Raw genomic sequence first — 12,307 nt, forward strand, 5'->3', positions numbered from 1 at the left:
TGCTGTAATCTGAACAAAAACCATATGTTAATTGAATATTAGGAATGTTAGCTCATTATCCCCATGTGTTTCAATGCAAACCGGCTTAATAGGAACCACAGTGAATTATGATGAAACAGAATAGTAACATCTACTCTTAATATATCTGGAAACCAATGGTTTGGGTTATAAATATACACTATAGACTACAATATTATGCAAAGTTAGTATTGAACAATATGTAATTATTTCCATTGTATAGAGGGAGTGATTTTTCTGCCACTGTACTCATTAAGCCCACCTGAGAGAGAGAAAAAATAGCATCTATGTAATATTTATTTAACAGGAAAATAGGACAAAATGCATTTCCAAATGGAAGCTGTGAATGCCTGGTCTATTATAGAGGTTCAACAAAAACATCATAGTAACTGACAAATGAAGTAGCAGGGTGGACTGTTTGATCTTTAATTGACCATAAATCCCCTTGTGACCGGGGGGATGGAAGCTTGTGTGCAACACGGAGTGGGAATTGAATGCAAGCTTCACAAAAACATTGAAATTGTCTAGCCTATCTATGGGTGACAGGGTAGACGTTGTTTTCCACCACAAAACACCAGATAATGGCCAAAAAGAGTAGCACCAGCTCAGCTGCTTTTACGCTATGATTTGACTATTTGTTTAGAACAATTATTTTCAAAGGAATAGTTTCACCATATTAAAACGAGAGTTCAGTTCACATAACAGGGTTCACCTTAAAATGAATGACAAACGGAAATGAATCGCGTGAAATAAATATTAATCCTCAGAAAACAAGTAACTAGGGCTTTGAAATGGTGAAAACTTGGACATTTTTGAATAGACGCAAAAGGAACTCTAGTTGTGGATTGACCCATGCACTGACTATACAAAACATTAAGATCACCTGCTCTTTCCATGAGACTGACCAGGTGAAAGCTATGATCCCTTATTGATGTCACCTGTTAAGTCCACTTCAATCAGTGTAGATGAAGGGAAGACAGGTTAAATAAGGATTTCTACGTCTTGAGACAAATTAGACATTGTGTGTGCCATTCAGAGGGTGAATGGGCAAGGCAAAATATTTAAGTGCCTTTGAACAGGGTATGGTAGTAGGTGACAGGCGCACTGATTTGTTTCAAGAACTGCAATGCTGCTGGGTTTTTCACACACAACAGTTTCCTGTGTGTATCAAGAATGGTCTAGAGGCGAAAGAAACGCACACCTGGCTATCGGAGTGGAACACCCAAAAAATAAAGGAGAGCCGCACACTCTAGGAGCTCAGATGTAAAAATGTAATGTCCAACTTTGACGGACAAGCGGTAGAATCAGGGTATAATGAATAGTCTACCACCCAAAGGACATGCAGCCAACATGGGCCAGCATTACTGTGGAACCCTTTTGATAACTTGTCGAATCCATGCCCCGACAAATTGAGGCCGTTATGAGTATAAAACGTGGGGGGCAACTCGGTGTAATCTTTCGCTTCGAGGAATATTTGTGTTTTGGGACCTGTTTTTGATAATTTTTATTAAGAACATTATTAATTGTGATGTGAATATGGTTATTACGCTGCAATATGAAAATACCCCCCCCCCCCCCCATCTCATTGAGCATTTAATCACAGACCCATGTTGCCACCATGCACATGGGTACAGTAGGTTGTGAGTTGTAATTATCCCTCCACCAGTCATAAGTGTTTCTCTGATCCCTGTGTTTGCAGGGCCTTGGGGGTGACTCTGTGGGAGCTGTTTGAGAACGCAGCCCAGCCCTACCCTCACCTATCTGACCGCGAGGTCCTGAACCACGTCATCAGGGAACAGCAGATCAAACTGTTGAAACCACAGCTGGAGCTGCCCTACTCTGACAGATGGTCAGTCCCGCTCTCTCCAACCATACTACACATGACACCAACTGAATCTAGCTGGACTACATGTTATTTATGGAGTGTCTCCTGAATTGTTACAAAACTTAAATACTTTACCATAAAGAGAAGTGTATGAATTGCATACTTGACATTGAAACGATATGTTCTGCTATGAAGTCAAACTGTATTTAAAAAGCCTCGGCTCATGCCATAAAGGTAATACCTCAACTCTCTCCCCTGTGCAGGTATGAAGTGCTACAGTTCTGCTGGCTGACTCCAGACAAGCGGGCCACGGCCGAGGAGATCCACCGGCTGCTCACCTACCTGCGTATGCAGGGCCAGAAGGATGTGGAGGACGACTTCCAGCAGCGCTGGGACTCCCTCAAGCCCAACCCTGTCACTCGCCAGACCACCGTCAGCCACTCCTCCTACCCCATTCTGGAGCAGTTCGCAGATGACGCCCTGCGGGCCGAGGTGGACGAGGTGCTCACCGTCACGGAGACCAGCCGTGGCCTGAGCTTCGAGTACGTGTGGGAAGCGGCCAAGCACGACCATTACGACAGCAGCAGTGGCCATGGACGCTCGGCCATGGACACCACGCTCAACTATCACAGCATGTTCTTCCCCGTGCCCAGCGAGGACATTCAGGCCCACTTTCCAGACCCCGCAGCCCCCAGGACGGGGGGCTCCGACAGCAGGAACACCCATTCGGCAATTCCCGGGATCCTTCCCGTGTTTGACGCTCACAAACCAGCCAATGGAAACGAGTACTACATCCAGTTGGAGGAGCAGGGGGAGAGCACCGTGGAGGAGAACAGGGGTCCGGAGGTAGACACAGTTTCAGACAGGCAGAAATTTGTCACCCTCCAAGACGTCCGCTTGGATGAGTCCAGCACCGATGCAGACTTCTTCCACCACAGCATAGACTCTAAGGACTCGTACCTCCAGGACAGCCACATCTGGTCGTCCAGTGAGCATGACAGCCCCTACCACACCAACATCTTCAGCGAAGGAGACTCCAGACAGGACTCCCAATCCTGGAACAGGGGCTTCATGGAGCTTCCAGAACTCAACGGAAATGGTTTTCAGAGAGTGGAATCTGTAGAGGGGCAGGCCCAGGGAACAGAAAAGTGCTTTCGGAATTCTTTTTTAGGGGAGCGCCATTCAGAGGTCATCCTCCAGGACTCTTTAGAGGAGGCAGAGGGGGAGGGAACCCCGGATGTGATGAGGCTACTGAATACTGAGAAACTAGCGGACAACTTCATGTTCCTCAAAGAGAAGAGCCTGATGAAGGAGGGCTCTGGTTTATCAGGGAAAAGTAGTGGGAGTCAACAACTGGACTTCCTTCAACCTGGTCTGACCCACATCCCCGAGCACAGTTTCAGAATGAACTCTTGGGATGATGATGATGAGACCATAGATGGCATAAATGTAGCAGAGATCCCCATAAAACCTGTGGAGAGCAACATGTCCCCAGCAGAGGAGGAACTTTTTGACTTTATGAGTCCCAGTTTTGTGGATTTCCTGCAACCTCTAGCAGACCCTAAAACACTGGTGCCTTCAAATACACTGGTAACAGAGGACATCTGTAGCAACCAGCTGCCAATTAGAGAACTGCTGCAGCAGTCCTCTAATATGATGGACTCTGCTTTTGACTCTACCTCTGAGAGGGCTGAGGTCCCTGTTATTAGTTCAGCAAATATCCACCAGTCTCCCACACTCCTCTCTGAAAGTGCCACTACAGACCCCCTGTGCATGGATGCCAAAAACCTCAGCCTTGAAGACCGCCTCAGAGCCTCAGAGGATGACTGTGTTGAATCCATAGGAATCAAAGAGCCAACAGATGACCCGCTAAACTCTCCCCCAGTCTATGTCAGTGAGATTGCTGTCGACAATGGCCTGACCAGTGAAGGCTTTACCAGTGATGATCTGCTGAGCGACCTGGTTGAAGATGATACAGAGGCAGAAATGGACACCGTCCTCTCTGAGCATGAACATGACAACGAGCACGACAGGTCCTCTCTGCTGGTCTCTGGTCCTTCCATGGACCAGATCAGCCAGGACAGCCTACTGGAGGACAGTGTTTCCACCACTCTGCCCACTGTGGAGAACTCAGCCGAGACACCAGACTCCCTGGACAACAGCCACATGCTGGAGGAGTCTGTCGAAGAGCTAAACACCCCGGCAGCCCCTGACAAGCTCCAGCCCCCGTACAAAACAGCCGACAGCGGCTACGAGACAGAGAACCTGGAGTCTCCAGAGTGGAACTCTCAGCCCATCATCAAAGACCACTTCTCAGAGGAAAACGGTCTGAGTTTGGCAGAGGAAGAGGAGGAGGAGCCAGCAGTGGCTACCATGCTGGTTCCCCCTGAAATCATCGTCTCGGAGGTGGAGAGTGTGATGGATGCTCAGGACGGTGAGGACCAGCAGGCAGAGTCCATCGCCCATGGCGAGGAATCTTTCACGGGAGGCAGCTACAGAGACTCTGCTTACTTCTCTGACAACGAGTCCGAGCCCGAGAAGAAGTTTGAAGAAGCCATCTCGCCAACTGTGGACATCAGTGGCTGTGTTTCTGGAGGTCAATCTGTTCTTCCTGAAGTCACAGAGGAGGAGCATGTAGAGTCTTCTGCTGGGTCACAGTCTCCCATTGCTCGAGAAGCTCTGGTTGATATCGGAGTGGAGAAGACCGAGCCTCAGCCCCTGGAAGGGACCAGTCTCCCTGTGCTGATCCTCACCACAGAGGAGGACTGGGAGAAGACGTCACCTGTGTCCATCGACGGCAGTGTGGACGAAACCGGGACACTGGAGTTCTTCCCTGACTTCAGGACTCACAGTCACTCCGAGTCCAGCGGAACCTCCACCGAGGTCCTGGAAAAGCATCCATTGCCTGCTGTTGCTACCTCAGCAAAACCTTTTCCTGAGAACATACCGGTCCACGCTAAACTAACCAGGACCTACGCCAGCGAGATCACCCCCAAGTTGAAGGAGCCCGACATGGAGGGGAGGTACCTGGGCAGGCGGGACGGCTCTGATGGGCAGGAGGATGGCGGGGAGGCAGACGAAGAGGACGATAACAGCGATGACTCAGATGATGACATGCGGGCGTACCGGCTGCACAGCTCCAGTGAGGACAGCGAGGACGACACGGTGCACCCGGTTCCCGTTATAGTCTCGGATGACAGTAGAGCGCGGAACCTCAAGAGCCTGCTGAAGGCCACCCCCAGTGCCAAACCCTCCATGCCATCAGGGGGCAGTGATTCAGACAGTGCCAGTAGAGCTGTGTCGTTCTTCGACGATGTCACTGTTTTCCTTTTCGACCAGGTAAAGTACCCACTTGTCACCTTTTGCATGCACACAGACATTGTTTCACTTGTATCTAACATTTACAGTGGGGAGAACAAATATTTGATACACTGCCAATTTTGCAGGTTTTCCTACTTAAAGGTCTGTAATTTTTATCATAGGTACACTTCAACTGTGAGAGACGGAATCTAAAACAAAAATCCAGAAAATCACATTGTATGATTTTTAAGTGATTAATTTGCATTTTATTGCATGACATAAGTATTTGATCACCTACCAACCTGTAAGAATTCCGGCTCGCACAGACCTGTTAGTTTTTCTTTAAGAATCCCTGCTGTTCTCCACTCATTACCTGTATTAACTGCACCTGTTTGAACGTGTTACCTGTATAAAAGACACCTGTCCACACACTCAATCAAACAGACTCCAACCTCTCCACAATGGCCAAGACCAGAGAGTTGTGTAAGGACATCGGGGCTAAAATTGTAGACCTGCACAAGGCAGGGATTGGCTACAGGACAATAGGCAAGCAGCTTGGTGAGAAGGCAACAAGTGTTGGCGCAATTATTAGAAAATGGAAGAAGTTCAAGATTTTTAATTAATTTTTTTTAGTTTCACCTTTATTTAACCACGTAGGCAAGTTGAGAACAAGTTCTCATTTACAATTGCGACCTGGCCAAGATAAAGCAAAGCAGTTCGACACATACAACGACACAGAGTTACACATGGAGTAAAACAAACATACAGTCAATAATACAGTATAAACAAGTCTATATACGATGTGAGCAAATGAGGTGAGATAAGGGAGGTAAAGGCAAAAAGGCCATGGTGGCAAAGTAAATACAATATAGCAAGTAAAACACTGGAATGGTAGATTTGCAATGGGAGAATGTGCAAAGTAGAAATAAAAATAATGGGGGTGGAAAGGAGCAAAATAAATAAATTAAATACAGTAGGGAAAGAGGTAGTTGTTTGGGCTAAATTATAGGTGGGCTATGTACAGGTGCAGTAATCTGTGAGCTGCTCTGACAGTTGGTGCTTAAAGCTAGTGAGGGAGATAAGTGTTTCCAGTTTCAGAGATTTTTGTAGTTCGTTCCAGTCATTGGCAGCAGAGAACTGGAAGGAGAGGCGGCCAAAGAAAGAATTGGTTTTGGGGGTGACTAGAGAGATATACCTGCTGGAGCGTGTGCTACAGGTGGGAGATGCAATGGTGACCAGCGAGCTGAGATAAGAGGGGACTTTACCTAGCAGGGTCTTGTAGATGACATGGAGCCAGTGGGTTTGGCGACGAGTATGAAGCGAGGGCCAGCCAACGAGAGCGTACAGGTCGCAATGGTGGGTAGTATATGGGGCTTTGGTGACAAAACGGATTGCACTGTGATAGACTGCATCCAATTTGTTGAGTAGGGTATTGGAGGCTATTTTGTAAATGACATCGCCAAAGTCGAGGATTGGTAGGATGGTCAGTTTTACAAGGGTATGTTTGGCAGCATGAGTGAAGGATGCTTTGTTGCGAAATAGGAAGCCAATTCTAGATTTAACTTTGGATTGGAGATGTTTGATATGGGTCTGGAAGGAGAGTTTACAGTCTAACCAGACACCTAAGTATTTGTAGTTGTCCACGTATTCTAAGTCAGAGCCGTCCAGAGTAGTAATGTTGGACAGGCGGGTAGGTACAGGTAGCGATCGGTTGAAGAGCATGCATTTAGTTTTACTTGTATTTAAGAGCAATTGGAGGCCACGGAAGGAGAGTTGTATGGCATTGAAGCTTGCCTGGAGGGTTGTTAACACAGTGTCCAAAGAAGGGCCAGAAGTATACAGAATGGTGTCGTCTGCGTAGAGGTGGATCAGAGACTCACCAGCAGCAAGAGCGACCTCATTGATGTATACAGAGAAGAGAGTCGGTCCAAGAATTGAACCCTGTGGCACCCCCATAGAGACTGCCAGAGGTCCGGACAGCAGACCCTCCGATTTGACACACTGAACTCTATCAGAGAAGTAGTTGGTGAACCAGGCGAGGCAATCATTTGAGAAACCAAGGCTGTCGAGTCTGCCGATGAGGATGTGGTGATTGACAGAGTCGAAAGCCTTGGCCAGATCAATGAATACGGCTGCACAGTAATGTTTCTTATCGATGGCGGTTAAGATATCATTTAGGACCTTGAGCGTGGCTGAGGTGCACCCATGACCAGCTCTGAAACCAGATTGCATAGCAGAGAAGGTATGGTGAGATTCGAAATGGTCGGTAATCTGTTTGTTGACTTGGCTTTCGAAGACCTTAGAAAGACATGGTAGGATAGATATAGGTCTGTAGCAGTTTGGGTCAAGAGTGTCACCCCCTTTGAAGAGGGGGATGACCGCAGCTGCTTTCCAATCTTTGGGAATCTCAGACGACACGAAAGAGAGGTTGAACAGGCTAGTAATAGGGGTGGCAACAATTTTGGCAGATAATTTTAGAAAGAAAGGGTCCAGATTGTCTAGCCCGGCTGATTTGTAGGGGTCCAGATTTTGCAGCTCATTCAGAACATCAGCTGAGCAGATTTGGGAGAAGGAGAAATGGGGAAGGCTTGGGCGAGTTGTTGTGGGGGGTGCAGTGCTGTTGACCGGGGTAGGAGTAGCCAGGTGGAAAGCATGGCCAGCCGTAGAAAAATGCTTATTGAAATTCTCAATTATGGTGGATTTATCAGTGGTGACAGTGTTTCCTATCTTCAGTGCAATGGGCAGCTGGGAGGAGGGGTTCTTATTCTCCATGGACTTTACAGTGTCCCAGAACTTTTTTGAGTTAGTGTTGCAGGAAGCAAATTTCTGCTTGAAAAAGCTAGCCTTGGCTAGATGACGGTCAATCACCCTTGGTCTGGGTCTCCATGCAAGATCTCACCTCGTGGGGCATCAATGATCATGAGGAAGGTGAGGGATCAGCCCAGAACTACACGGCAGGACCTGGTCAATGACCTGAAGAGAGCTGAGACCACAGTCTCAAAGAAAACCATTAGTAACACACTACGCCGTCATGGATTAAAATCCTGCAGCACACACAAAGTTCCCCTGCTCAAGCCAGCGCATGTCCAGGCCCGTCTGAAGTTTGCCAATGACCATCTGGATGATCCAGAGGAGGAATGGGAGAAGGTCATGTGGTCTGATGAGACAAAAATAGAGCTTTTTAAACTCCACTCGCTGTGTTTTGAGGAAGAAGGATGAGTACAACCCCAAGAACACCATCCCAACCGTGAAGCATGGAGGTGGAAACATCATTCTTTGAGGAGGCTTTTCTGCAAAGGGGACAGGATGACTGCACTGTATTGAGGGGAGGATGGATGGGGCCATGTATTGCGAGATCTTGGCCAACAACCTCCTTCCCTCAGTAAGAGCATTGAAGATGGGTCATGGCTGCGTCTTCCAGCATGACAACAACCCGAAACGCACAGCCAGGGCAACTAAGGAGTGGCTCCGTAAGAAGCATCTCAAGGTCCTGGAATGGCCTAGCCAGTCTCCAGACCTGATCCCAATATAAAATCTTTGGAGGGAGCTGAAAGTCCTTATTGCCCAGCGACAGCCCCAAAACCTGAAGGATCTGGAGAAGGTTTGTATGGAGGAGTGGGCCAAAATCCCTGCTGCAGTGTGTGCAAACCTGGTCAAGAACTACAGGAAACGTATGATCTCTGTAATTGCAAACAAAGGTTTCTGTACCAAATATTAAGTTCTGCTTTTCTAATGTATAAAATGCAAATTAATTACTTAAAATCATACAATGTGATTTTCTTCTGCAAAATCGGCAGTATATCAAATACTTGTTCTCCCCACTCTACATCAAAACAACTCAAGGATACAAATATTATGGCTATGCATTAGAAATGGTTTGAATGTCATGTGATATTGAAGTTCTTTTTTGTTGTACAATTCACAGGTTCTCTCTGTGCAATCTAGACCTAGTCTAAATGTTATGAGACTGAGTACTTTAACCATTGCACTTATTGGTCTCCCCATCTGTAGGAGACCCCCACCAAGGAGCTGGGAGACCATTCGTCAGGTTCCAACAGCCAGGTGTCAGAGTTCAGCAGCCCTGTGCCCACAGCCAGCTACCTGAATAGGTTCACCAACTCCACAGAGAGCTCCACAGATGAAGAAGGTAAGTCATCACGATACAGCCAACGTCCATCAGCATTATCAAGGAAGAACCTAAAGGGCTCCATGAAACCTACCTGACAATGTAATACAAATGCAGATGTTTATAGTTTTAACATTTGCTAATTTTTTTAATGTACATTTTGGTAATTTAAGGGGGGGACTCTTTTGGCTCATGAGTGGCAAATGTTCCATATTGCCTCTTTTTAATTGTACCAAATCAAGGTTATAAACAGGTGTCTCTCCACTCAGGTGGTGGGTTTGAATGGGATGACGACTTCTCGTCCCCGGAGCCCTCGGTGTTCCTCTCCAAGACCATATCCCCTTCGTCTACGGCCTCTCACTACTTTTCCCCTCCCGGGGGCTGTGCCCCGGAGCCCAGCTGGAGTAGCTCTAACTCCAACTACTCCCGCTTCTCCATCTCCCCGGCCAGCATCGCCAGCTTCTCCCTCACACACCTCACTGACTCAGACACCGAACAAGGAGGCAAGTGGGAGTGCACCAACACAAACAAACTACAGAAAACAGACAGGCATGTGCTTTATCTACCTCGTACATAGTAATTGAATAGGATCTCTATGATCTACCCTCTCTAACTCTGTATTTATGCCCCCCTCCCTCAGGAAGCAGTGAAGAAGGAGATAAAGACTAAGGTGCATGTGGAAGGGACTGTTTCCCCCCACAACGTCAGGTGAATGTAGGAGAGCTCAACATGCAGGCTAAAGACGGACGGATGATGACACTGTGTTATGAAGGCCGTGGATGCTTCTCTTCTCAGGCAGAACTACACCCCCGCCCCAAGAGGTGGCCATGAAGAGAACTTGAAACAGACTGAGCCAGAGGCTACAACAGCCAACAACGCCCTCAACAAAATCCCCTTCCTTCCACCAAAAGCCTCTTAGCCTTGTTCTCTTCTCTTTCTCCCCCCCCCCCCAGTGCAATGCAGCAGGAAGAACAGACAAAACTGACCTAACTTTGTTTGCTTTGAGACTTGTCGAGCGCATTCCAAGTGTTTGGTTAATGTCCTCCTCTCCTGAGGGGATTCTGTTTCACCCCAAAAATACTTTTATTTTGAAGCCCTGATTGAACCCTGTGTCTGCAATCAAATAGGAATAATGAGCTCTTTGGATCAGGAGAACTAAAACAGCAAGGCCCTTGGGTGTAACACTGCTCATTAGCACCTTTGCTACATTGTACGATTATTACAGGAGTTGCCTTTTGGAAAGGTATTTGTCAGGTCTGGAGATGATCAAGACTGGAAGAGGTGTATTAGGAATTTAAGGAACCAAGTTTTGGTGATTGACTCATTCACCGTCCATGAGCCCCTGCTTGGTTGCTATAGGAACAGGAGAGGTCTGACAGCATTAGTTCATTCAGTTAAACACCATCAGTAGAAGAATTGGATAAGGGAACATTGTCATGGTTTGAATTAACAGTATGGGACTTCAAGGTTTGTTCAGATTCTTCACCAGTCAATGGGTCTTTTCGTAGTGCCTATTTCATACTGATTACGCTGTAGACAAAAATATCCTCTCCAAGAATCACATGATTAAGAAGGCAATACATTTTGTCCTGACACAAGCCTAGTGACTGAGTTTGCATCAGGAGACACAGGAGTAAGAAGTTGGTTGGAATTGTCGATGTTTTGTGAAACAAATGTGCAATGAGTACCTTTTTGATTCATTTTGTGGGTCTGAGTTTAATAGGAGCAGCCAGTGTCCCAAACGGCACCCTAAAGGGAATAGGGTGCTATTTGGGATGCAGATCATTTCTCCGGTACTGTACAGGGATCTTACATTAACTCAACCAAGACAGACATGCCTGTTCTGTTTGGTTTACTATGTCAAACCAATTCTACACGGGTTATTCTCACTAACTACTGCATGTGACACAGCCAAGGTAAAGATTACCTTAAGGATTGTTGCCATAGCACCACTCAACGGACTGTCTCCGGTATGATGTGTATATAAACAATTATTTAGCTGGATCAGCAAGGTGGTCTTTGTTCCTGTAGGTCAAACCCTTCTTCCAGACTCAATGGGTTCTACACAGATGAGATGTATAGCTCTTGGTTTAGTGACTTGTCAAGGTTTCTCCTGATTTAAGTCTTCAGATACAAACCTTTTCTCCTCCAGTGTTCTAGACAAGGTTAACCTCTTTACTACCAGCAGCCTGTGTTCTCAGTTAAACTTCAACTGTATTTTATTTAAGGAAATCCTGTTTTATTCTACAGTATATACATTTGCTTAATCTTGCACATTTGAGAAGGCTAACTTAATGTTGAACTGTACTGATGTATATAAATGTTTAATTTTATCTGTACATGGGGAATGATGTAATCAAGTCCTAGGTATGTTGTCGTTTAAAGAGTAACATATCACGGTAAGTGACAACGGTTAAATTAAAGGTGCTACACAAGATTGAATTGTAATTTCAGAAAATGTCCGTATCTGCTTTAACAGTGGAATGATATCTAACGGCGACTACCCTGCTAGCGTTTTGATTGCTGTGGAGTTCCTGTCTGAATTGGAAAGCTGTTCTGACTACCCTCTAGTGGAAAGCACTAATTCTGGTTGCTAAAATATTACTGTTCGCTCAATTTCAGTTTGAAATATTTGGTCCACCAGCTTTAAAAAGATATTTAAAAATGTAGATGGTACACTTCAGTGCTTGTTTTTGAAGTGTAGAAATGTCAGAACAGCTTTCCCATTTTGACAAGCTGCCACTCCAGCAGGTAAGTAATACTATTCCACTATTAGTGCCAGACACTTCCTAAAATTACATCACATCCTATTGTGAAGCACCTTAAGACAAACAGGAAAATCCATTCTGTCCATAACTGTACATTTTACAAATTGTAATATTTTTACTTCATATTGATCATGCTTAGTGTATTTGAATGAAATGTTAAATATGGAAATAAATGCACATTTACTTCTATAGCTTGGTTGAGTAGAACAAAATGTTAAATAGATCTTTACATAACATGTAATATGTTTGTATAGTGAAACTCCAGGCCCA

At 46.0% G+C, this 12,307-nt stretch overlaps 1 protein-coding gene across 2 annotated transcripts in view; it reads left to right on the forward strand.

The window, feature by feature from the left end:
• Positions 1 to 12,226, forward strand: part of LOC110539040 (serine/threonine-protein kinase LMTK2-like) — a 54,064-nt gene extending 41,838 nt beyond the window's left edge. Inside the window, exons 10-14 of one of the 2 annotated variants that reach the window (XM_036941571.1) lie at positions 1,718 to 1,867; positions 2,107 to 5,182; positions 9,155 to 9,290; positions 9,539 to 9,818; positions 9,910 to 12,226. In XM_036941571.1, coding sequence (XP_036797466.1) covers positions 1,718 to 1,867; positions 2,107 to 5,182; positions 9,155 to 9,290; positions 9,539 to 9,818; positions 9,910 to 9,919 — 3,652 coding nt within the window. In that variant the 3' untranslated portion in view covers positions 9,920 to 12,226. The remainder of the gene's footprint in view (positions 1 to 1,717; positions 1,868 to 2,106; positions 5,183 to 9,154; positions 9,291 to 9,538; positions 9,819 to 9,909) is intronic. The other variant, XM_036941572.1, reaches the window with a different exon arrangement.
• Positions 12,227 to 12,307: the final 81 nt, after the last annotated feature.

This window comes from Oncorhynchus mykiss, chromosome 13, assembly GCF_013265735.2.
Source record: "Oncorhynchus mykiss isolate Arlee chromosome 13, USDA_OmykA_1.1, whole genome shotgun sequence".
Classification (NCBI taxonomy): Eukaryota; Metazoa; Chordata; class Actinopteri; order Salmoniformes; family Salmonidae; genus Oncorhynchus; species Oncorhynchus mykiss.